The following is a 27,311-nucleotide window of genomic DNA, read 5'->3' on the forward strand; positions in this document are numbered from 1 at the left end:
CTGTAATATTTATCTTTTCAAAGTTATCTACTTGTGAGCGTTTGACAAGGCCTAATCAAACAAGACAAGATCCTTGATAGCATCCTAACAGAAGGAACTATTCATAAAGAGTGGTTATGTCACAGCTGTGTATCTGTTCATGTCATATATGAGGTGTAGAAAAATGCTGAGCTAATCAAACAAAACCATCCTCAGGCTATATTTTTGCAAAAGGAAAATCTTTGAAATAAAATTAGTATTTAAGTAGGATTTTTATTAATACATTTTCCTTAATGATAAAGTTCTTCATTAGCCTACCAGAATTTAGGCAGTGAGCAACTTCATGCCATTACATAATCCCTTTAAATTCATATGCCATAATTCTTCATGTTACGTGTTTGTATGACCTAGATAAAGAAAGAGATTTAAAGCAGATAGGGTGGGGTTTTGTCATTAAAATGTTTGTGTCAGAAAGCAATCCTTTCTGTGTTTAAACAATGAATACAGTAGTGTTATGTTGCAAAATTGTTGAGTAAAATCATTTTTACCATTTGCATAGATGCATTTGGAACTCATTCAGTGTAGTCTGGGGCAATCAATAGATTTCCAAGACATTTTTCATTTTTTCATCTCTAGATGGTGATTTATTTCTTCTTTTTTTGTTTGGCATTTGCAGTGAAACCTTATTGGATATTACAGGATTCTCTTTAAGAAGAACAAGTATAAATGAGCAGAATGTTAATTAGGATTACACTGATTTGTTGCCTCCAGCTGACTGTGAAGGTCATACTGTCTTATATTTTACTCTCAATGTTTTTCTTAAGCAAACAAGGCAACTTAAAGAAACTCCAAAAACCTGTAACATCATTCTATTTAGGCTTCTATCCTATTTTGATTTTTTCATTTTAATAATTGCATACTCTATATTATTTCAATAAATAAAATAAAATCATATGCTACTATATAAAATTCCAGGCTAAAAAGACCAAGGTGACTATGACTATGTAGACAGGTTCTTTGTGGTAGCTTCGCAAGATCTCAGATTAGAGGCTGGAGGTTCCTGCGAACCTGGTGATCTGGATCTCAACAGGATGAGTGGATGTTGCACGTGAAGGCAGGAAAGCCAGCTGAGTGCAGACATGTAGAGACTTCAGCCAAGGGTGAAATGCAGAGTGGCTGTGGAGCTGGCAGAGGGATCCTCTGCCATCACAGTTCCTCCTGGCTTCTACACTTTGATTTAGCAAGGAAACAGAGCAGACCCTTGGCCTCTCTGCATGCTGCTACCCAGCTGATGGGGTTTCCTCACAGCACATCCCCAGCCATATCTTGACACAGTTGTATGTCTCAAGGGTTGTAGGATTTCCTTCATATGTGGGAGGAAAACATGCCCCTAGTTTGGTGTTGACTGTATGATAATGACTGGCCAGTTAATCCCTGTCCTTCCAGTCAGCCACATAAGGACTGTTGCGAGTGTGCACAGTAAAAATGAAAAACAAGGAACACCCTGTGGCAAAAGCAAGGAAGCATGCTCAGAAATGTGGACATCTCTCGTTATACCTACAGCTCCTGAGCTTTGGCAAACAGACAAAGAATGTATATCTGTATATGTACTTTTAATAAAAGCTTTGATATAAACAGCAAATGTTTTAATATAGGCAGCATTTGAACTTTTGTTTTTTGCAGCTGACATGAACCAGGACTTTAGAAAGGCTGTGAGTCTTGGTATGGTGCTTTCAAAGACCAGCCTCTGATACTCTTTCTTCTTGTAGTATTCCCAAGATTGTTTGCAGATAGCAGTGTAAATCATGTAATTATAAAACATTAGACTGGAAGGTCTTCTGCAGAATATTATAACACTTAATCCTTCAGTATATTTATTACAGTCCTCTGAAAGTCATTTCAGTTCTTGTCGTAAGTAACAATTAGAAAATTTTTCTTCAAAACTTTGTCTAATTCTTACATTCTCTCAGCATGTCTTAAATAGCTTTTCTTGCTCTCTTCTTTCAGCTCATTTGAAAGATTATCAACAGCAATTCTCTTCTTCTCATTTTCTGACTAGATAAGGCCAGACTCCCAAGCCAGTATCTTTTTCTCTCTGGTCATGAGACTGGCTCATCATTTCTCATACTAGAGTAGTCCTACATCATTGCATCTATTTGAGCTCATTGTTCTGGAATGACATGGCATAAACAAAACACAATATTTAGATGATGTTCTGTAGTATCATATACAATGACATGAGCAACTGGACTTCACATCATTTCTGGAAACATCTCAGTTAATACAACCTAAGGTTGACTTTGGTTTTTATATGGTCTCTACCTGTTTTCAGCCTGTTGTCAGTGCAAGTTTCACTACAGCATATTCAACTATTTCTTACTCTCTGTTGCTTTCAGCCTCTGAGTTTCCAGTTTTCAGCAAAGCATTTTGTTGTTAGTGCAGGGCCTTACATTTTATAGTCTTACCTGTTCCTCCATTTCTATTTATGCACAATTTAATCACCTCCAGGTATTCCAGTCAGATGGAACACTTACTTTAAGTGTTTAAAAATTTGAATCAATCCCAGTTTTATTTTGCAGTTTAGTGGTCAACCACTGGATTTCAACAACTTCTGGAAGACAGTGAAAAGAACTCTCTTGTATCACATCTTCTGTCAGTGTAACATCCTGCATATTGTGGTAATGCCAGCTGTAGGAGGTAAAAAAAATGAATCAGTGCCACAATGCTGTAAGATTTTTTAAAAAAAGAAATTCCATACAGAATGCCTTTTTTTAGTGAGTACTTTTCCACTTAAAGCTATCACAGCTTCCTTCAAAATAAAAATAAATTCCAGTAATGCAATTATATTAAAGATGAAAAAAAGGAAGATATTAATTTAGAATGGAAAGAGATAAACAAAGTTTGATGGTTTTAATACAACCTATTGTATATTGAAATAGTATTGCATCTACATTCATTTTAAGGTGAACCTACGTATTTGTGGGAAATGAGTAAAAAGTCCTTGAGTTGTAGCCTCAATATAAAATCGTGTTTGTTGACAATAGTACATAACACTAAGTATTTTATTACTCCTTTTATTACCTGTCAGGTACTGGCTCTCTGTGCTTGATGTCATTCATGATTACACGGCACAGTATTTGGATAAGAGTTTTGTGTAGCAATGGAAAACACTTGGTAAAAGCAGTTGGGATATTACTGCAGTATGAAGCATTATTAATGATGAAGGCAGATTTTTTTGCTTTAAGCAGGGTTGCCAAGGACTGCTGAAAGAAGTCCAAACAGTTGGTGCTCCTCTGAGAAGCATAAAATATCAGGGAGAAGATCTCCTGCATGTATGCGGCTCTCAGGTTGAGAGCAGCCATACCTGGAAGGACTTTGAGCCCAGAGATTACCCAAAGCCATATAATGTCCCAGCAAAACTATTTGTCACTTATTGGCAGGGTGGGAGAAATACCAAACTGCACTTGAGATTAGGCACTTGACTGATTTCACTTCTCCCATGGATTTCTTGGGTTATCTCTGGCAGATAACACCCCCTTTTACTGTTTGCACTGCAGACCTGTTCAGTACTGTGGTGCTTTCCGGGCATTACAGGTTTGCTCTTCCCAGATGTGCTGAGAGATGGGTGGATGAAAAGACCTCCTTGTTTCTCAGGCTGTCTGAAACTTGCTGCACGCACTGCAAGTGACCAAGGTCATACTCAGCTTTTCTCTCTGGATAAGTGTAGAAGAGATGTCAGCCTTGCTGCATAAGGGACCTCAGCCTGTAGCTTCTTTTGGCTTCCCTACCTCCTTGGGGTACAAGGTCATCCAAGAGAGGAGCTTTCACACAGCAGGGCTTTCTGGTACTCACAGCCCCTTGTGTCCTTGCTGCAGCCCCTCTTCTTGACTCCAGTGATGCAGACCTGTAGTTCAGCATCCTATTGCCCAGATACCAGTCTGTCTCTCCAAGATCCTGAATGGCAGTGCTAGCAGCAATAGCTGTAGCAGTAGGGCTTGTGCTCTTTGGCCTGTACTTGCCCTGTTTAGCCCATTTAGCATTCAAAGGAAAGTTCTCCTCCTCCAGCCATGTTACTGAGATAACAGGTCTGCATTCCCTGACAAAAAATTCATTGATTTTCGCTGGCCTCCCTTGAGACCTACACTGCTCCTTCCTAAGTTTGCTATCCATAAAATAATTCATTTATTGAGAGGTATTTTAGCATAAGTCTACAAGAGGTGCTGGGCTTATGGCTACCCTGTTAATCCAGTCAAGGGATGTCTGTAGCAACAGTTCTCCCGTGGTTTCTGGTCTGCACTTTGAAATTTTAGTGGTTTATGGTAGAAGTCTTCAGTTTAGATTTGGGAAGACATCATTGAGAAAATTATTATTGATTTGGTAAGCCTAAGAGTATCCTTGCAATAGAGACACAGAAAAGTAATGTGGAGAAAATATAGTTGATGGATATGAGAAAAGATGGCTTGCTCTTCAGTGGGAAGTCCATCAGTTCTTTTGGGGATCCACACAGTAGTATCACATAGACCTGCATACATGCATCCCATGGTGCATCCCAGCTCATCCTACATGAGTGAGAAGCACAGTTATATTTGACTTCTCTGTAGAGAAGGAGAACTATGAGTTGCTGAGTTCTGACAGCTTCAGCCCAGAAAGCAAACAGCTGGAGCAAGACAGGCAGACTTCCACTTTCCTTATGACTAGGGGCAGGTGAAATAATAACTTGCCTGTATTCTGTGTTTTCATCTTTGTAAAATATGGTTTTATGCTTTCCAGCAAGCCAGAAGCTCTCAAGGTTCAAACGCATAGGCAAGTAGATGTATATTATTCATGTTTGTACACAATTTACTTAAAAGTGAAATGCAAATGAAATGGCTTGGCAGGCAGGGGGATCGGCTGCTTCACAGCTTCCATTGCTTTTACAAAGGGTCTCTAGTTTTATGACAGATTATTACAAACACACAGATATAATTTTTCTTCAGTCTGGAGTACTGAAAGGGAGCCTGTGGCTCTGAATTTCTGGCCTGAATTTATGGGCTGAAAGAGTGTCTCCAAGACACATCATTTTGATTTCATCCCAGACCCTCAGCCATGACTGTGTCTGTTCCCCAGAGTTTGCTTTGATCCCTAACAGTATTACTAAAATGTTATGAGTACTGGGGATGTCCCTGTGCATGCTTGGTTGTGGGCTTAGTGTCCTTAGTGCTTTCTGAATGCATAAAAAAGACCTCATTAAAGAGGCAGCCACAGTGTTTTATTTAAAGCTACGGGGGCACTGGTGAACCATCACTTCTTTGAAAGCTTTAGGATTTCCTCTGCAGTGCACCCAGAGATGGTTTACCTGAAGTCTTTCTATCTGGCTCTGTGTTCTGGCATCTCTTCATATTGACTACATGGCTGTGGGCAAAAAAGTGGAGATAAACAGAGTGACGAGAACTGGTATCAGGAGCTGCTTTGAAGACAACCTCTCTAACCCCATTTGAGATGTTAGAATTCCTTCTCTGCCACAGCTACTGACACAGAAATATTTTCATCCTATTTCCAGTATGTTACCCCATGTTTTAAAGGGTATTCTAGCTCCTGTGAATATCAAGTAACAAAACTAAGTGATTGCAGAGCTGAAGCATAAATAGAAAGAGGAACATTCAGCAGTGAAATGCTGACACTTCAGCTGAGACTTGGCAAGCCCAGCTGGAAATGCTTGTCCCAGCAACACACACTACATTCACAGAGTACCTTCATGATCGCCTCTGTGTAAAAAGTTCATATCCTCATGACCTATTTTATTTTTTTGCTGACAGTGCAGTGGCAAGAGTTTAGTGTAAAGGACATTTCAAGTAGTTCTGTATTTTCCTGGGTCTGTGTATATACAAAAATGCTGCCTTATGCTCATTTATTTTGTAATTAATTGGGTCCGCAACTAACTTGTGAGGTTTAAATTTCAGTGGGACTTATGCTTCTAAGTCACTGAGACACTTTGGAAAATGCCATCTTTTGTAAGATGCCTATGCTGTAGGTCATATGCTTATGTTCAGAAAACAGCCAAAGTTTGTGACCTCTGGGCAGATACAAAACTGTTCTGTTTCCAACAGAAAGGGGCAATTCTACCTGCCAGTGGCACACCTGTGATAACCCTTGAGAAGAGGTGTGAAAACCCCATGTTCTTTAGCCACCATGAATTGTCCTCATCTTTGTCAGGATACTTTTTCTATCTGTATATGTTTCTCCCTAAGGATTTTGTGACTTGTTTTTCTTGGAAATAAGTAAATCCTTCTCTTACAGAAGTTCCAAGTACAGGAAACTTGTGAAAGAATTTGAGAGTGGCAGAAACCACTTGCACTGCTTTGCCTTCTTGCATATCACTGTTAATTTTCAAGGGATCTAATATGGTTTTGTTCAGAGTTTACCAAATTTGATAGAATTGTAGTAGTTCAGTGAATGCTGACTAGCAGTGCTCCATCTGGGATAGTCACTGAAACCAAAGTGTAACACAGCAGTAACCCATGAGCATGCTAGAACTCAGCAGCAGCAGTTGAGCACTCTGAGGCAGGACGTGCTTTGTGCCATGACCAATTACATCATCAGTGTGTACTGTTCAATAATTAATAAATTCTGCTAAGAATTTCCATTTTAAATTATCTCTTCACTGGTGTTTTGTCCTTCCATTAAAAAAAATAATATTGTTCTAAATGATGTGTTCTGTGATATAGATGATATATATATGACATATAGTATAGATGATTACATACTGCAAAATATCATAATGAAGATATTGTATGTCATTTGCATATATATGTTTTATTTCTATATATCATATATATACGTATGCGCACATACACATATTTATACACTCTTTGAAACCAAGCCATATATATGTTGCTTGGCTTCATGAAGGGCAAGTCTTGACTGACCAACCTGGTGGCCTTCTGTGATGGAATAACTACATCAGTGGACAGGGGAAGGGCTGCAGATGTCATTTGTTGGATTTTTTAAGGGCCTTTAACAGAGTCCACCACAACATTCTTCTCTCTAAATTGGAAAGAGATGGATTTGATGAGTGGGCTGTTCAGCTGATGAGGAGTTTGTTGGAGGGTCACATCCAGAGGGTAGTGGTCAATGGCTCTATGTCCAGATGGTGATGAGGGTGTCCCTCCGAGGTCCATACTGGGAGCAGTACAGTTTATTATCATCATCAGTGACATAGTGGTATCAAGTGCAACCTCAGCAAGTTTGCAGATGACACCAAGCTGAGAGGAGTGAATGACACACCTGAGGGACAGAATGCCATCCAGAGGCACCTGGATAAGCTTGAGAAGTGGGTCCATGGGAGCCTAATAAGGTTCAACAGGGCCAAGTGCAAGGTGTGTGCCTGGGTCAGGGCAACCCCTGCTATATCAATACAGGCAGTGGGATGAACAAATCAAGAGCAGCCCTGCTGAGAAGGACTTGGGGTGATGGTGGATGAAAAGATGGATGTGACAATGATGTGACTCTTGGGGATGGTCTAAGGTTGGACTTGATAATCCTTGTGGGTCCCTTCCAACTTGTCATATTCTGTGATTCTGTGACTCTGTAATGTGTGATTGCAACCCAGAAAGACAATTGTATTCTGGGCTGCACCAAAAGCAGTGTGGTCAGCAGGTCAAGGGAGGGGATCCAGCCCCTCTGCTCTAGTGAGACCCCAGCTGGAGTACTGTATCCAGCTTTGGGGTCCTCAGCACAGGAAAGACATCAACGTGTTGGAGTCAGTCCAGAGAAGGACCATGAAGATGATTAGAGGGATAGAGTACCTCTTGTGAAAACAGAAAAACAGCCTGGGGAAGAGAAGGTTCCAGGAAGACCTTATTGTGGCCTTTCAATTCTTAAAGGGGGCTTAGAAGAAAGATGTGGACCTACTTTTTAGTAGGGCCTCTTGCAATACAGTAAGGGGTAGGGGTTTAAATTAAAAAATGGTAGATTCAGATTAGATATAAGGAAGAAATTTTTTGTGATGATGGTGGTGAAATACTAGAACAAGGTGCCCAGAGGGGTGGTAGATGCCCCATCCCTGGAAACATTCAAGTTTAGGGTGCAGGGGCTTTGAGCAACTTGATATAGTGGAAAATGTGTCTGCTCATTGCAGATGGGTTGGACCAGATGACCTTTAAAAGCCACAACTAAAACACAACCCAAACTGTTCTACAGTTCAGTGATATATGCATTTTTATGTGTGTGTATGATTGTTTCAGGAATGTTAAAAAAGGTGAATGAGTGGAGCTCCATATGAAAGTCTTCGTACCATCTTGTCCATTTAGAGTGTCAGGGACCAACCTGTTCTCTGCACATTGTTCCTGAGCCTTGCTAGGATAAATGTAGGGACTGTATCGGATGTACTAGGAAATGGCAGATAATTTATTCAGAAAATTACCAGGAAGAGCAGGAGGTTTTTAGGGTTCTTTTCATGCATAGAAATCAGGATTGGATAGTGCTTTGGAAGATCTATGTTAGCCAAGCCCAAACTACTAGACTTAATAAAGGGAAATAGCTGGGTGAGATATTTGGACCATGGTCCAGTTAATGATATATTTACTGTCTTTATCCAGCAGGCTAGCCTTTTCTGGGTTTAAAAGTAAAGCTAAACTCTTGTGCAGGCACTGTCTCTTAAGTCCTTATCCATTGGTCCAGAAAAAGATGCAAGAAACTTCAAAATGTGTAATGTCCCTCGTGGAAATAAAAATGTCCCTGTTGGTTGGAAACAAAATGCAAGTTTCATGTAGCTGCAAGAGCAGTTTAGTCCCAAGTTAGTGCCTGATCCTTCATTTCTAGGCAAAGATTTAGATTTTTCCATTATCTTGACTTTTCTGACAGTTACCAAAGAAAATGCCTCTCAACAAATAGCATTGTTCCAGATAGCTCTGAACACACTTACTGCAAATCAGAAGCAGTGTGTTCCAGGTTATCCTGTTCCATGCTATGCAGGAGGAAGGCACTTCTGTTTGGAGCAAGAGTCCCTACATGTTGTTAATTAGGAGCAACTCCTGTTTGGACAAGCCCCCAGGAAACTGTTCTGGCATGCATGCTTGCAAATACAGCCTGTCTTTATTTGTTGTAAGCATGACTAAGAGTCATGGATATCAGTTTGTAAATATTAAAGGGTTGCATATGCCTGTTACAGTTCACAGGCAATTGCTCAAACGCTTTTGATCTCGCATTGTTTTTCTCCAGGTAGAGCAGACTGTGGCCCCTTGTGCAAAATCTGGCAGGTAGTCTTGACCAATGCATGGAATTATGTATGGATGATGTACTCGTGTACACAAGATCGTTTTCTGGTGTTCAGCTATTAAGTTGTAGAAAGAGAGTCAACTTTTCGAAGGCTTATTGAGTCAAAGTGTCTCCCCATCTACCCTTGTTATTTGCCCTCTCCTCCCCTTCTCCTCTCAAGCTGGTCAGGATTTGTCAGTCAGCTAATTCTCCTAATCAGCTCTTGAGAAAAACTTTTTCTAGTGAGAGAAATATGTTTGATGTTAGGTCTTTTCCAGTCATCATGTAGACTAGCTGACGTAAAGTGATTAATGTTACTTAAAGGGAAAAACATCAAGGACTTTGAGTGAGAAGCCTGTTTCCCAATGCCAAGGGATAAAGAATTTACGACTTCATGTGGGCATTGGCTCCAGTATAATTGCATTCACTGGTGAATTTAATTCCTTTTTGACCCATTTGATTTATCTCCTGATAAATACTTATGAACACAGACACATTTTTTGAATTCCTGCCTAAACTTTTGATTTGTATACTGCAATATATGCTCAATAACTTTACCTTAGACTTCTGTATTTGTAGCTTACACTGGGTACAATGCCAATTTACTGAGCTACTTCTCCTCCATATAGTTTGATTTTTAGCAGGTTTGTAGGGGTGAGAGAGCCTTGACAGAGAGAACAGCATACATCACCAAGGACAAAACTTGTTCCCCTTCTGTTCTTTATTCCAAATAAATTATCATGGCCATAATTCAGTATGGATACAATTGATATAGACTGCAGCAAAGGTTCCCACATCCATTGGAGGTAAATTTGTTTTTTCAGGCTTCTTGAGGCTTATGTGGTCATGCTGTCATTGACTTAATGATTTTATAACCTCTTAGCAAATTCAGATCCACTTTAGCTAGTGGGTGGAAGTAATTAAGATTATGACATTTTTATGAGTTTTAGGAATATAGGCAAAAAGGCATATACAGAGACTTTGTGAATGGTCTGAATGAGTAAAAAGATTGTTGTGGGAACTTGTGTCTTTTGACGTGGCAGAGAGATTGAAATATTTATAAGCCCACCAACTGCAGGAAAGCCTGAAGTCAGAATTGAAGACCTAGATGCTCATTTCTGGGGCTCTTGACTGACTTGTTTGTGGAATGCCAGACCAGTACTGTTACACTCCTGTGCAACATGTGGACAAAGAAGGTGGTTTCCCTCTTGTATCAGATGAACTACAGCCATTTAGACTTACACGAAGCTGGGTTGAGCTGTCTGCATACGTATTACACACTCTTTTTATAATTTTGTTCTTGCAGATTATTGTGTGACATAAGACTGGATGAACATTAAGAGAATCTGGAATGTATTTTAATTGTGAATCTCCATCAGACATACTGATAATTGCATGTTCTATAATTAAAACTGTGTCGGCTTTTCTTTCTGAGCATGGCAACAGCTGTTAGAGCACATCTGGAAAATGTGCTATAAGCAAAGATATTTTAGCTCAGAGAATTTCACAATGCCTGGAATATTAATCAGCATTTCTTTACAGAATACTAATCAGATTTATCAGTATTTTTAATATAAAACTCTTAGATTTTTTAATGATGTTTGCAAAGCTGGTTTCGAATTAACATCAGATTGGCCATTCCAGTGTCGTTCAAGGCTAAATACTGCAGAACAGAAACATTGCTTTGCTACTGTTTTTAGGTAGATGCCTACATAAGCCTTGTCTAATGCCCTAATATTACTTTCTTCACTGATTTCAGCCAAATATTTTCCCTTTTTTTTGATTCTAGAGCGAAATTATTGTTTCATACTGGAGTCACATTGAGAGGAAAATTACTCTGTGCTTTTTGAGGCTCATGTTAACACTTTTCTGTGTTATCACCCTTGTACCCCCTACAATTATTGTAGCATTACTCAGGACCCTTTGAAGTCAGTGAGAGTGTTTACAAGGTAGGATCCTGTCCACTTGGAAATGAACAGCAATGTTTCTGTTTGTGACAGGAGCCCAAGCATTATGATTTCTGTGCTTTCCTCAGAACTGGGGTATAGGCATGACACTACAAAAAGATTTTCTGATATGATTCATTAAAATGGAACAAGAAAGCATAAAACTTAAACAAAACTTCAGAAACCTCTATCCATTAATTTATTGGTAATGTTGCTTATTTTGTTTATTTAGAAAAAAATTTACTAAAAATAAAGATGCAGAACCCCAGAACCTTTATTAACAAGGTATTACTCTAATCAGGATCTAGCATTCTGACCCAAACATCTCAAAAACAGCCAGCCAACTTGCTTTCAAGATGATGGGGGAGATTTTGCAGCTAGAGAGCATTTGCCAACACGTCCCCAAGTGACAAATCAGTTCTTGATTTGAAGTAGGAGGCAGCTTTTTAATGACAGATAGCATTGTGTTGGAACAGCTTCACACCTGAATTTTAAATCATAAATGCTATGCTTGTTGTGCAGCTGGAGGCAAAATGCAGTTACCCAACCAAGGGAGAAACTACAACTGAAAAAATGAATGAGATAAAAAAGAAAAAAGAATCTTCAGCAGTGATACTATAAAATAAAGGAGTAACATGGAACGTATTAGAGGTAATGTGGGAAAATTAATTCCAAATTATTGGCAGTTTAATTGACCTACAGGAAGTATTTTAATGGATTTAGTATGCTGTTCTGTTCTTCAGTTTTTAAACTTTTCCACTGAGCAGAAAACAAATTTTTTCAATTATGGAGTTTAAAGTTGTAACAAATGGTTGCTGTGGGTTTCCTGGTTGTGAGATGCCAGCAGTGGAGGTGTGGCCGGGTCTCTTCCTATTCTACCCAACACCTTGAAAGCCCATCCTTTGAGCAGGGCTTGAGTGCTGCTCCACTCTTGTCCTAGTCTTTCTAGTTACAAAGGCTCTTTGCAAATGATACTCAGAAGGTGATTTGACCCCCAGGCTCCGACTGCATGAAGAAAAGGTCATTAAAGATCGGCGGCACCACCTCAAAACGTACCCGAACTGCTTCGTTGCCAAAGAGCTGATCGACTGGCTGATTGACCACAAAGAGGCCTCTGACAGAGAGACAGCCATTAAACTGGTGCAGAAATTACTGGATCACAGCATTATCCACCATGGTGAGTGCAATATCAGCTGCTAAAAAGTTCTAAGCTAAATTTTATTGAGTGTTTGTGAAACAAAGGGAAATCCCACTCCTGCTCTTCAACTGAGTATAGGACAGGTAGGATTCTTTCCCTGCCAGAAATAGAGCACCTCCCTTGGACTGTGCTGATGTGCAAGGTCCCCTGTGTCCTGAAGGACATGAGAGGCTGAAGAGGTGTGGAGTGACCCAAGGTAGCAGGGTAAGATACTGGAGACTGTGATACTGCTTCCCTGCCTCCAGAGCAGCCCCAGCTGGATTGTGCCCCACCCCTCTACCTGCTACCCTCACTTCCCTGCTCCGAAGAGCACAGCTCTCCAGCTGAAAAACCCATCTGAAAAATCAGCCAGCAAAAAAAAGATCATTTTTCTCACGTGGATTAGTTCCCTGTCCCTGTTCCTCACACCAGCTGTGCAAACATTAGTGCTGGTACAGCTGCAAGAAGTTAGCGGTCCGGCTGTGCCCTGATTAATTTTCTCCTAAACTTGTTGTCTATTTGAGATCTGTTCCTTTCAGCTTCTTGAATAACAATTTATGCTGATGAAAAGGAGACTTCCAATTCAATGGTAGCATTTAGTTGCCTTTTGGGGCACAGAAAGGCTGGGAAGCACACAAGCGAAGAAGACCCAAGGCCTCGATTTCAAGCCTATAGTATTACCCATATCAAAAAGGCAAATGTACCGTTTGTTTCTTTTTAAAGAGAAAACTGAGTGACTGCGAACAAACAAATGCTGACTTTATGCAGAGGTCATTGTATGTACAGCAATGCTGCTGCTATCTGCAGTACATTAACAACACCTTAATTAGAGTCAGAAATGCACGTATTGAATGACTGCCACTTCTACAGCTTCTGCTTGGCTATTAAATGAAAATTCTGTGTAGTTATGGAAACTGGAACTCATGGTAGATAGTTAAAGAATAAAGTAATTATAGGGTATTCAAATCTGACTACTTAATCCTCTATTGAGAAAATGTCAGTGAAGAGTTGCGTGGATGCCTGAGTGACTTAATTTAATTGAGCAATAGAGACTTTATTGCTGAATGCTTGTTTAAAGCTCTAACAACCTCAAAGTGTTTTCTACCACAGGATCCAATTGCACATTGTAGCTTCCACATGAATTTCATATATATGTGTGTGTATATATTACACATGGAACAGCTGTTTCTTGAAAATTTTCGTATATTGCACTCTAATAAAATAGTTTAGAAAGTGAGCTAGGGTAGGCAAATTCAGGGAGGTTCAATCAGGTTCTGCAGGATGCTTCAGCTCCCATATCAAGTGAAAGAGGTACCAGTTTCTGCTTCTGTGGTGCAGAATGTACCCTATGTATATAGGCTGACAACTCTGTTAGGAGCAGTTTGCTTGGGATGGCTCCCATCAGTTTATGCCCTTGATGGGACTCTGTTCTGCATTTACAAGAGTCCATCATCAGCTGCTGTCTTACAAACCTAATTTGGCATTTCCCAGTGTGCTCCTTATCGTACCTACCATTTGCTAGCTGGCATGGCAGAGCAATTCAGACAATTTGAAGAGGGAGAAGGCTTTGATTTTAACTTTAACTTTGATTTTAACTTTGACTTTGATTTTCTTTAGTGAGTCTCAGGTTTCCTACAGCATTGCTAACTGATACTAATAACTTTAAGAAGTTTGACAAACCTTAAATTATTGGGCATTTTAAACTGGCGGCCTTTTAAACAAAGAAGCTAACAGACTGTTTTCAACAAGAGGTGTTCTGAGTACGTAGCAGATGGATGCTTTTTTGTTCTTTATCTTTGCAGCAATACTCACAAAACTGACAAACACTTACCTCCCTCATCTTGAAATTTGGTTACCTGTCTGAAAGTTTTCTCCAGCCTTTCACTGGTTATTAGAACAGAGCAAAGTTGTTAGCTCAGAAATAGAGGGGGTTAGACTCTATATGTGCTTGCTTTGAAGTTCAGCAGCGGTACCTGGTAAATGGATCCTTAACTCCTCAACATATATGTGATTGTTTTTTTATTTAATTATTTTATGTTTCAGTCTGTGATGAGCATAAAGAATTCAAGGATGTCAAACTGTTCTACCGCTTCAGAAAAGATGACGGGACGTTTCCACTGGACAATGAGGTGAAGGTGTTCATGAGAGGACAAAGACTGTACGAAAAGTATGTTGAAATCTATTCTGTAAAAGTAATTACTAAAGGATGATTTGTCATGTGAAAGCATAATCATAATTCCTAAAGCATTAGTACATCAAAATACATGGAGCAAGCAGCTACTTATCTGTGTAGACACCATATCTACAGCTTCATAAAGAGGTATATTTTAAATTGTAAGTGAAATTAATCTTTAGTGTTCCAGTATACAAAGTTTCTACATCCCAAAAGTTATATTAAAAGTAGTTTAAAAAAAAAAGGCATCTAATTATGACTTGAAACAGATTATTATGTGTAGATACTGAATATCCCACTGGATTACTTCATTAAATAACTAGATAGTTTAACCAGACTTCATAATGACATTTTTATTCAGGATGTGGAGATTTTGACTTTCAAGCAGAGAGAATAAAATGCATGTTGGCATATGCTACAAATTAATTCAAAAGTTGTGATGTGTTATTTACCAAAAAGCTTGAAGTATTGCTCTAGACTGAATACCACCCACTCTCCTGCTTGCTTGGAGCAGAAGCCTGCAGCAGTCAGGAGAGATGCTGTGTTTTCTCACCAGAGAAAATTTGTTTCCCTCTTGAAAGAAAACACTCAGGAAACTCCCAAGTTTAAAAGGTGATAATAAACATTATTTTCAAGGTTAGCTGCCTGTGAAGATCACTTTGGTGAAAGAGCAATGAAATCAAAATATAAACAAGTAGTTGTAAATACCACTCCTTTTGTTGCCTCTATCATATAACATTTCCGGAGATACAGTGACTGTGACTATTTAAAGTAAAAAAAATAATAAATTGTATAAGACATAAAAAAATGCACCACTGAAAAAAATCCTCTGTTCGATGCACTGGAACAGATGGATTGAATCAGCCTCCTCCAAAGTCTTCTGTGCCTTACTAAGCACAGCATTTGCTCCTTTAGACTCTGTAATATGCAATGCCTACAAGCCTGACCCGTACTATAAAAAGCTGATTAGACTGTCTACAGTGGTTTTTTTTGTCTGTATTTCTATTTCCATTCTTCCATGAGAAAAATAATTTTTTGTTGGTGAGGCTGATTCCAGTCTTCTGCATGAAAGGAACCATGACACAAAGAACTCTGTTCTACCAGTATCTGCTTCCATCACCATTTCTCTGCATGGAGAACTATCCCCAAACCCATGTCTAGTGTCCAGTTTGTCCAACATGGTACTAGCAGAAAAATGTTCCTCACTGTAGAGATTGTTCCCGTCTTAGAAAAGGAGTTAATGCCAAAAACAGCATCTGTATCTAAATATAGCAGCATCCTCACAAGGTGGCTGCTCCTAGGCAACGTATCTGAAGGGTTCAGAAACTTTTAAAACCATCCCTGAGTGCTAAATATAGTATAGATTAAAAATACCTGGCATTTCAAAATCAGCTGGTGACAGTCAAAGCTAATCAAAATTCTCCATGGATCATCGGAAATATTTTATATTCATGGGAGATAAGAAGGCATACCTATCTGGGCTTCACTTTGTTTATTTTAGCAAATCTAGTGTGCAGAGATTTCAGATTTTATTTAGTTCCTTTGTCCATGCACACTTATTAACAACACCTTCACAGTTTCATTGGATACATTTTAAACTCAAAATCTAATGCTGAAAGTCAGACTACTACAGAAAGAGTTCTGCAGTGAAATGTGTGGATGGTAATATATCCATTGTATCCATTTGCTGATAGTGCTGAGAAAGAAAATATTAATTCAGTGGAATTAAAATAATTACTAAATGGCAACAACTGGAGGAAAGTACTCATGCACAAACATGAAGTCACTTACCAGCATATTCAGCTTGTTTATCAAAATGCCTGTGGGCCTAATTGCAAGAAAAATGCAACTATACCAAGGGATATCTGTCCTAATCCAACACATTTTGGAAATCTGTGTCTAATTTTGTAGATGTTGCTGACCTTCACTAGGCTTTGATAGTTTTAGATAGACATTATAATACTGTTTCTTCTCCACTCTCTGCATTAGGGCTGGAGTACTGCTGCGTTCAGAAGCCAGTGTAGTTTGTGCTTGCCAAAATTGCAGACACGTTACCCAATACCAGCCCATGCAGATTTGTACCCTCAGTGAGTAAAATGAACAAAATGCTTTAGGAGGATCAGAAAGTTGTTGCATGGGAAGAGGAATGGATGGATTAGACAGGTTCCCTGCATTCAGACAGTTGTTTTGAGTAAAAGCCTTGTTCTCTGCCCTGGGAGATGGGAACATAAGGACTGTCCAAATGCTGAGGAGCTCCCTTTCCCTGTCTTTCCTGTCTCTCTTCTGCATGACCACAAAGCTCCTCGTAACCTGGATTCTCCTTTCTTGTGGCGTTACCACCTTCACCTGCTGTGGACATGTTCGGTGGCTGTACCCACATGATTAGAGGATTTTAAATCAGTCTCTGATTATATTGTCCCTTCATTTTCACTGGAAATCATAAATCAGTTCAGATTCCCTACACATCATTGCAAACTTTGGTAACCTTTCTGTGAACATGTTTTGAGGTTCAAGTTCATAACTAGACATGAAACCCACTGGATTTCCTACAGTCTTGTCTGAAATTGTTGAACAGTTTATTAGGTCTGAGATTGGTATCAGTTTTCAAGCTCTACAGGACTGACCAGATAGATTGAATGAGATAAACATGTTTCCTGTTCAACAAAACCCTCCCTGCAAATCTTAAATAAATCCAGCACAGACATTGCGTAGCTTAAAAAAAAAAAAAAGAAAAACAAAAAAAAAGTTGTGCAGATATCCTGTTTGTATGTTTACAATTCTCAGTAGGTTTTGGTCAGGCACACAAGATGTTGTTTCTGGTGCAGTTTAGGGTTTAGGAGCTGTCACTCATTTCATGATGCTGACAACCACTGAGTTTTTTCAACCAGATTTCATAGTGAAAGAAATGCAGATTTATGGTTTTAATTTCAGGAAATCTTTCAGATAATTTTGAGACTGCATTCTTTGAATCACTTTCATTTTAACTCATGAGCAGTTAAGTCACATTTATCCTCTAGTGCAGTTATTTTGATAAAACAAGATTAAAGATTTCTTCTGAAAGGAGTTTGAATTTCAGTGTTTGACTAAATACATTCCAGTGTAGGATAACACCAGTTTTAGTAAGTAATATGTTTTGACATGAATAGCCTCATGTTTTCTTGAAACAAGTTAAAAATGGAAGAGTAAGAGGCAGTTTCCATCTCTGGCTAATGAAAGGCCAGGTTTTTGACTGATGTAAATTGGTACAGCTTTGTTGACAGCCATGGAGTTACAGTGATTTACTTCAGTGAGCCATGTAAGTCTATGGATTGCTGTGTCTGGGTTTGTTAAACTGGCAATTTGTCGTGTCTGTTTGCTCACAAGTCCGAATCCTTTGCAGCTATTCTGGGCCCATGCAGAAGCGTGTGAAATGTCAAACTGAGCTTTTTTCCACTTGATATTTCTCCAGATTTCTTTTGTGGGTCTGTAAAGCTCTAAAAATTAGCATTGCTTTTTCAAGGACCTCTCTATCTGCAGCTTCAATGAGCTGGTCAACTAATTACAGACTCATCAAAGAACAATTAACATAATCCTGAGGATTTTTTATTTGGTGCCTGCAGAGCCTGGGTAACCAGTTATGGGTAACCATGCAGCAGATGGTACAAAAAGACACAAGCTTTCGGTTTGCATTTTTTAATGGGAGGGAAAAAGCCTGGTGAACAAGACACATTTAAAGATACTCTCTTGGAGCGTATTAGGTCTGTATTAGATATGCAAAATGTGGGACAAAATGTTGCCTTGCATGCAGATGCTTGTAAATCAAAATATTAAAAAATAAGGTGCTGGAGTCAATACCTTGTCCCCTATGGCTCATACTCTTGCTTTTGACCTCATCCCTGACTTCAGCTAATTTTGACTTTCTTAGTTCTTACTCAGCTCAGAGCTGCTGGCAATGACACATCAACGTCTAAATGAGCAGCTCATTGTGCTGCCACTGACAAACAGCTGTGGCTGAGTAGCCTTTGCCTGGTTTGATGATCTGCTACCTGGTGGTCAGATCCAGTTAATTCAGGCTTCAGGTTAGTGCTGGTTAAAGTCAAGAGAAGAAATATTTCAGGTGAAATAACAGATGCTGGATCCAGTCAAACCTATTCACTGTAATTTCAAATGAAATTTCTCTCTGTTTTCTTATGGCACAGATTTTTCTGATGCTTCCCAAAGGAGGTGAGGTTATATTCTGTAATCCCTGGACATGCTGGCAGTTTAAGAAGCAGATGGCCCATGTATGGATTTACATGAATTTCAATTCCTTTATCAGAAGGTCAAAGATTAAGCACTTCCAGAATATGCTTGTTGTACTTTAGTTGTGCCCTTAATTTCAAAATAGTTGGTGAAGAGAGGGGACCTATTAGTCTTACATGAAAAAAATAACCATTCCATTTCTGAGCTGTTACTCTGAAAGTCTTACCACTAGTCTTATTATTAGCCTATAATAAGTAAAATAATTATGAAGAAAAATCAGATTGGTAACTAAGGATGCTATGGTGCTCAGTCTTTCAACAAAACAAAACAAAGTGGAATTCTGTGTTAAAAGGAAACAATTCTCATTTTTTCTTTCAAACTGTCTTCTCTTTCAGACTTTCAACCTGACTTTTGCATTAATAGGCTTTTTTCTTCCTTTTTTTTTTTAATAGTGTGTCGTTTGCACAGATAACTTGAATAGAGAAGAATTTTATTAGTATATCCTTCAGCTATGTACGTGCCAATTGCTAGGGGATTTAGAGACATCTCATGGTGTTCCTCTGAGCTCTGGTGTTACACAGAGTCAGCTGAGGTGCAGAGACTCTGAGCCTCAGATGTTAAAATGTGTTCAGGTGTGTAGCTCACTGACTACAGCTCCATGTAAATGTTGTACGCCCAATATTTATCAGCCACCCAAACCACAGAACTATTTTTCCTCCTCTTGAATTTTTCTGCAGCTGTTTTAGAGCTTATGGGGAGAGTTTTCAGATTCACTTAAATGACTTCGGGGCATAGTCCTGGTAAGTGTAAATATTAATTAGGAAGCTTTGAACACATTAGTCACATTCTAGTGCTTTTAAGATAATTTTTTTTCAAAGTTGATTATACAGTAACTTTTAGAGAACCTGGAGGACTAACTGAGGGACATGTGAAACTTAAAAATCTAATTTTCTTTTAGGTGAAAACACAAGAAAACAGTGACTTCACACAGGGATATATAGCCTAAATTTTTTGACTAAGCAGTTATAAATTGATAGCTTGAGGAGCAATTGAGTAAGTCAGTGAAAACTTCATATATGTTTGCTTAGTATCAGTGAGATTTGCCAGAATACATCTTAAATTGCTTTTCTCAAGAACTGTTTTCCATACCAATTTCCCCCCCCCCAATACCAGGCTGATGAGTTCTGAAAACACCCTTCTGCAAGCCAGGGAAGAGGAAGGAGTCAAGTATGAACGGACATTTGTAGCATCAGAATTCCTTGACTGGCTGATCCAGGAAGGAGAGGCCACGACACGAACTGAAGCAGAGCAGCTCGGCCGCAGGCTTTTGGAGCACGGAATTATACAGCATGGTGAGAAATTTACTGCCAAGTAGTAAAAGCTGCACTTACTGTAGCACTTTCTTCTGGTCAAATCAAGTGGAGAGGCCCTTGTCTTCTTGATCATAGTATGTTCTAAATGATTTCAGATAGGAGTCTGGGTAAAAGGCGGATTTTTTGAAAGCTCATTGTATTAATTCAGAAAATTCTGCCTCAAATGCAGAATACAGCTAGAATTTGAGATTGTATAATAACAACATAAGGATGTGGATGAAAATCAATTCTTCTACACTTGTGGTAATTAACTTGTAGAACTTGCTATCAGCAATATTTATAATTGAGGTAAATAGCTTTGTAAGGATCAAATAGGGATTAGAGCCATAAATAAACTAAGTTCTCTATGCAGAATAAAAATTTGAGGTTCTGTATATTTCCCTGTTTGAAGACAAGAGCAGAGCACAATCTGATGCCAGAAAAGCAACTTTCTCTCTTGGTCATGTGGCAGAGTTGTTCTAGTATGTTCGTGCAAGAAAGAGGATATCTTTTGGTTGAAGTATTATTGTATTTGTCTTGCCCATATAACTTCTTTGAGACAGGAATCAAATATTTCTTCATGGTCCAGCACAATGTGTCTGGCGGATGCATCTTCCTCAAGAAGCTCCTTCCATTAAGGGTGGAGGAGACAGAGTTTTCTCTCTATAATGCCCCAAGGGTGAAGACATGAACACCCCTGACACTAAACCCCATTTTACATGTTGCCATCATCTGCTCTCAGTGAAAGTTGCCCTGGGCATTTCCCACCATAAATGTGTTGCAGTGCCTCTGGGAGCAATGAAAGGGTGCCAGGAGATGACAGATCAAGCTGGCAGAATCTACATTGTTTGGTGCCCAACGGGAAAGTAATCAGATCCTGGTGTTCTGAGGGTTGTCACATCAACTCTAATTCTGACAGAGAACAAAAAATTGACAATATTAACAGGTTGTTAGTATAAAAGGTGGTAGGTTGCCTAGGTTGCTTGTTCCTTTGTGAGAAAATGTAGTTTTAATGAATAGAGAAAAACAGGAGTGTAAATGACGTGTGCAGTTCTGTCATGGTTGTAATCATGCTCACATTAACTTGCAATTACTAGGAGCTACTTCTGAATATTTACAATAATTAGCTTTCAGTTCTATAATTACTCCTGTGCTTCCTATGATTTATAGGGTGCCAGCTGCTTGGAGCTTGATGGACAGGAAAGGTATGCCACCCCTCCTCTTTACAGCAACAATGATTTCATTCCTATTTTTACGTGAGCATTTTCTGTATATTACGTATGTGGTAAACTTTCCTTAAAAAAACCTCAAAAAAACCAAAAAAAACAACCAACCAACCAAAAAAACCCCCAAACAAACAAAAACCCAAAACAAAAACCAAACAAACAAAACCCCAAAACAAAAAACAAACAAACAAAAAACCAAAGCGAAAAGTGATATTTGTGCAGATATTTATATTTTTGCAGAGGAAATAAAGTCAGGACTTGACATTTAGTGCAAAGCTGGGTTTACTTTGCTACTCAAATCTTTGCCACTTCTGCAGAGTTATCCCCTGCCCATCCTCTTCTAGTAGTCAAGAGCATGTGTAAAGCACCCTTTTAGAAAGAGATTTGAACCTCATGAAGTAAAGGCACAGCTCTGGGAATTGGTTGATTGCTGAGGAAGTGGCCTTCTCACTTGTCAATAGCAGGGTATCACTCCAAGGCACTGGCACCTTCCTCACTCAGCTTTTATTGGGACTAAGGTAACTCAGTGGGGAATTTCACACTGATTTGAGAGGGAAACTGGAAGTAAAGTAAAATTGAATTATGTTCTTGAGATTTATCTTTATGAGATTTATGAGATTTATGAGATTTATCTTTATGCTTTTTGCACACTCCTAAACAGGAGATTTCATTCTTCTCTGGATTTCACTGCAACAAGTTGTCTAGATAGTGTTAGGAATATTGATGAAAGTACTAGCAGAATTAACACAGAGCTGTTTTGGGGGTTCAGCTTAGTAACTGGATATGATCTGTGTGTTTTGAAGGTTCATGTAATGCTGACTTCCTCTAAAAAGGGAGCTCGAAATGGAAACTCCCAGTACAGAATTGGGCGTATAAACTGTGAAATGGCAGGAGCGGTATTCTCTCCCCAACACCCTCCCACCCATCTTACTGAGTTCTAGATCCAATTTAAAAACAAGACAGATATCCTTCTGTCTCTTAATACAGTAAATTGATTTCACCATATTATGCTTCCTTTATTTTGTCTCTCATCAGTAATACCAAAATGTTACTTGACACTAATTGGTATCCTTGTTGGCAGAACCAGCAGAAAGACTCTTGACTGAACAGGAATGGAGAATAAAACATTTCCTGCCCTAAAGGCAATCTTTTGTTAGCTGTATTGTTTGATATATACAATATGGAATAAAATAATCTTGCTATATTATTCTTATGAAGTATTTATTACCCTACCTAATGCAATGGAAAGTAACAGAAATAGTTGCATCAGGTTGCCAATCTCAATAGTAATTTTCCAGCCACAACTGAATTATGCAATTTATTTTTACTGATGCTGACTTTCATTTCAATTACTCAGAGAAGCTGTATTCTGCAGCTGAGGCACTGTATTCAAAACAGTTTCCTGACACATTTATCTTCTCTTTAATTGGCCAGACACAAACCGGGTTTCACACAGGAAACAAACACTGATGATAATTTTAAAAAGGAAAGCAGTGGTTTAAGAGGAATTGTATAAATGCTGTAAAAGTATAAAATGTTTCAGTTTAAAAGTAATCTTTCTGATCTCTTTGGGCCTGTGTAACTACCTATACTTCCCCTGCCATATATGAAAACGATGAAATGTACTTAAGTGCTGAATTGCTTCCTTCCAGAATCCCACTGGTGCACACAAATTGAACCCACAAACCACCACTTTTGCAAATAGGTCCCAGATGTCCTTTCCTATGGACTGGTACCCCCAGGTAATATGGAATAAAAAAAATATAAGTACCAGGAAATTGTGCACTGTATATTTCTTGAAGACTTGTGCTGGCAGTGTAATTGCCAGTAGTTTACTCTGCTTTTGTGAACACTGACGGCCTTCATCCAGAATACAGGAATAAAAACTGGGGGAAGAATTTTACACAAGGTGATGCACATACAATAAGGGCAGGGACAAAAGGTGCACAGAACACATTTCTTAGCTGTAGAAAAGCCCATTTCTAGTATGGTGAGGTATGTAGAACTTGGTAATATTAACAGATAAAACTTTCTTCCAGGAGACTGGATCTATCTTAGTTCTTCTTTATATGGAAATGGTGGGACAGATTAGCTACTGTGATCAAAATTCACAGCCAGCAAGAGGAGAAGGAAGTTCTCTGCCAGCTCCAGGTTAGATCAGACCAAACAAGGATGGGCTGGGAGCAGGCAGAGGTCAGCATGAGCATACACACAGTCAGAGCCCTTTCTCAGTTTGGAAAACAGAGATACTGATGTCCAAGGATGAAAGAGGATATCTGCAGAGCCGGTTTTGAAATAATTTTTGGCTCATACTTGCTTATGGTATTTGCTGCAGAACTTATCCTGCAATTGCAGCCCCAGCTGCAAAGCACCACTGACATGACAGACTGAGTACTCCTGTCCTCCTCCAAGGGCTCGTTGGAAGCTTGGGGGATAGAGAAACATCCACCTGCCTTGCAGAAATTTTTACAGTCTGAAATCTCCAGTGATAAATACTTTCAATTTTAAAATCTGGTTAATACTGTTAAGAGGAACCTATGCTTTCTTAGGATAGCACCTGCGTGTTGCAAGGTGAATACTTGCATGTTTCTGTGGCAGTGACCAAATCATATAAGATTTAGAAATACTTTTCAATATATTGTGGAGTATAAATGCACAGTGGTTGCCCTCTATTGCAGATCCTATGGCATGTACCACTAATTGGGCCTGTGAGAAATGCAGATCTGAGCAGCAGCACTCATCTTCCCATGCTAGATCACATTCTGTCTCTTTTGCTTTGCTATTTTCCAAGCTGCTGCTGACTCTCAAGTCCATGTGCTTGGTGGTATTTCCCTCCTGACATCCCTCCAGCACCTTCCCTGCAGTGACCACAGCATGGTTCAACATGAAGTGTTTTGTATGGCTGTTCACTCTACTCCAGGGGGTTGGGATGCAGATTCCCAGACTGAGACCAGCAGAATAGATGTGATGAGTTCTCAAAAGGCTTTGCTTTCCTGAAAAAGTCTCTTTTGGAGATGAAGCTAGCAGCTATCTTCTTTGATATATGCGGTCCACCTAGACTTCAGTAAAGCCTTTGACAGTGTTTCCCATAGCAGTCTCCTGGAAAAACTGTGTTCCCATTGTGTGGGTATGTGCACTTTCCAGTGGGTAAAAAACTGGCTGGATGGCCTAGCTCAGAGTGTTCCCCAGGGCTCAATATCAGAGCCAGTCCTGTTTAATATCTTTATCAGTGATCTGGATGAGGGTATCAAGGGCAATGTCAGCGAGTTCACAGATGACACTAAGTTGGTTGGGAGTGTTGATCTGATGGAGGGTAGGAAGACTCTACAAACGGATCTGGACAGGCTGGATCAATGGGCTGAGGCCAGTGGTATGAGATCCAGCAAGGCCAAGTGCCAGGTCCTGCGCTTGGATCACAACAACCCCAGGCAATGCTACAGGCTGGGGGAACAGTAGCAGGAAAGCTGCCCAGGGAAAGCCCCTGTGGGTGCTGGTCAACAGCGACTGAACATGAGCCAGCAGTGTGCCCATGTGACCAAGAAAGCCAGTGGCATCCTGGCTTGTATTGGAAATAGCGTGACCAGCAGGACCTGGGCAGTGGTGAGGCCGCACCTGCAATCGTGTGTTCAGTTCCAGGCCCCTCACTACAAGATGGATATTGAGGTGCTGAAGTGTGTCCAGAAAAGGGCAGTGGAGCTGGTGAAGGGTCTGGAGCACAAGTCTGATGAGAAGCAGCTGAGGGAGTTGGGAATGTACAGCCTGGAGGCTCGGGGGTACCTTATCACTCTCTACAACTGCCTGAAAGGAGGCTGTGGCCAGGTGGGGATCGGTCTGTTCTCCCAGATAACAAGCGACAGGGCAAGAGGAAAAGGCCTCAGATTGCACCAGGGGAAGTTTAGGTTGGATACTGGGAAAAATTTCTTCATGTAAAGGGTTGTCAAGCATTGGAAGAGGCTACCCAGGGAAGTGCTGGAGTCACCACCCCTGGAGGTGTTTAGAAGATGTGGAGATGTCGCACTTAGGGACATGGTTTCGTGGTGGACTTGGCAGTGCTGAGTTAATGGTTGAGCTTGATGATCTTAGAGAACTTTTCTAACCTAAAGGATTATATGATTTTATCAGCGCTAGGATTTTATGATGGTAGTGTTAGATACTGGATGTGAATGTCACTGAATTATTGCTATGGGTCAGAACCAACTCACTGTCCATGTGGCTGTGTGTATGTGGGGATGGACTGGGCCTAGACCTGCAGGTACACAGTAAGGCCTACCTTATCAAATGAGGCTTGCTGAGAGCACGTGGCATCACTGAAGGCCGTGTAGCCAGGCTATCAGTCAAGGCAAACCTGCCTGGTAGCCTGCCCATACCATGCCCCTGCAGCCTTTGACTGGCTACAGCTCATCTCACTCTGGCCTGGAAGGCACTGGCCAGATATCCTGCCTGGGAGGGAAAACCAAACTGTATAAATACACAAGACTCCACCTGAGCTTGCTCTCTCTTCTCTCCTGCAACCTGAACCACGTGAACCATCAGATCTTGTTGGTAACTGTTTTTCCTTTTCTTACTTGCTCTTTTCTCCTGCTGTCTGCACCATGTGAATCCTCGAATCTTGTCAATAACCATTTTTCTTTCCTTTCTCACCTCTCTTTTTTCTCTCATTCTTTACCTTTTTAATGTTTTCTTCTTTTACTCTTTTCCCTCTCTCGTGGGTAACTTAAAGCCAATGGATTGTGTTTTACTGAAGATGATATATTGATTATTTGCAATAGGTGTATTCTGTGGAATGCATCTTTGTGCTGAGTGCTTTAGTGAAATATTTTTTCTTGGTTGTATTTTACTCCTGTAAAACCTTTTGCCAAAATATAATTTTTCTCACTAGGTTAAAAGAATTTCTCTTAGAGAAGTGTATGTGTGACGTTTTCTCCAGACGGAAATGTGAGGTTATAACAAACCAAAAGGCTTTTTAAAAGTCTAAAATAAAATGTAACCATTCTGGGCAGCTTATGGCTTTAAATCTGGAGTGTAACAGGTAGTAAATATGCAGTAAGATGTCTTAGGCATGATATCAGTATCGTCTGCCCCCACCCTCCTCTAAAACACCTCAACTTTATAAGTTTTATTGAGGTAATTGCACTTGACCAGGCCTGGTGTGTTCAAGGCAGACACATGTTCTGCTGGCTTAGCACAGAAGCAGGTGTTTATAATCTCTCAAGAGTTAATCTTTTATCAGCAAATGACTTTCAGAGATGAAAACAAACACTTTGTAGTGACTTAGTGAGAACAGTAAATATTGACACGTGCTATCTCCATGTCTCTGCAGAGAAGTCCTATACATATATTTAATTTTCCCTATTGTTTGCAAGAACTCTGTACCTTTATACAGCAACATTTCCTTTATGAAGATGATCAGTGCATTAACTTTTAAGTATCAAGACACGTGATGCAGCTGAAAGTTCGTTATAATTGTGGAAGTAGATTAAGTATCTAACAAAGTATTATTTCTCTTGCTTTTGCTGAAAAGCTTTCCCTCTTTTCTATAATTGCCGTAAATAATGAACTATGTGCTGTAGTATTTACCTTAGATGTCCAACTGCTGATATTTCATACTTTGTAAGTGAAAACTTGCCATATACGTGAAATACCACTTCTTTGTTAATTCAAGATTTCTCTTTGGAACCCCTTTCTTGGAAATACCAACTGAATGTAGCAATTTATAAGTATCATTGAACCATAACATAAATCCTCGACTTAATTTTTCATAGATTTTCTCCTCCAAAATTAACACATATATTTTTTAATATAATTTTTCTAGTTGATCTCACTCCTGGATCATATCAGCTGTTGGATATATCCAAGATTTCATTGTGCTGCAAATTACTACACATCACATTTTTACAGGTGATGCCTTGCTATATCTCAGTAAATCACAAGCCTTCAGTTAGTCTTTGAAGTCCTGCAACACAACTTTGTTTTTATTATATGACCAGTTCCCCCTGTGCTGAC

At 39.6% G+C, this 27,311-nt stretch overlaps 1 protein-coding gene across 1 annotated transcript in view; it reads left to right on the forward strand.

The window, feature by feature from the left end:
* Positions 1-27,311, forward strand: part of DEPTOR (DEP domain containing MTOR-interacting protein) — a 76,795-nt gene that overhangs the window by 14,792 nt on the left and 34,692 nt on the right. Inside the window, exons 3-7 of the mRNA XM_017826400.1 lie at positions 12,158-12,336; positions 14,380-14,503; positions 19,904-20,082; positions 22,961-23,005; positions 24,367-24,736. Coding sequence (XP_017681889.1) covers positions 12,158-12,336; positions 14,380-14,503; positions 19,904-20,082; positions 22,961-23,005; positions 24,367-24,736 — 897 coding nt within the window. The remainder of the gene's footprint in view (positions 1-12,157; positions 12,337-14,379; positions 14,504-19,903; positions 20,083-22,960; positions 23,006-24,366; positions 24,737-27,311) is intronic.

The sequence above is a fragment of the Lepidothrix coronata genome, unplaced genomic scaffold, assembly GCF_001604755.1.
Source record: "Lepidothrix coronata isolate B3197 unplaced genomic scaffold, Lepidothrix_coronata-1.0 Scaffold126, whole genome shotgun sequence".
Lineage (NCBI taxonomy): Eukaryota > Metazoa > Chordata > Aves > Passeriformes > Pipridae > Lepidothrix > Lepidothrix coronata.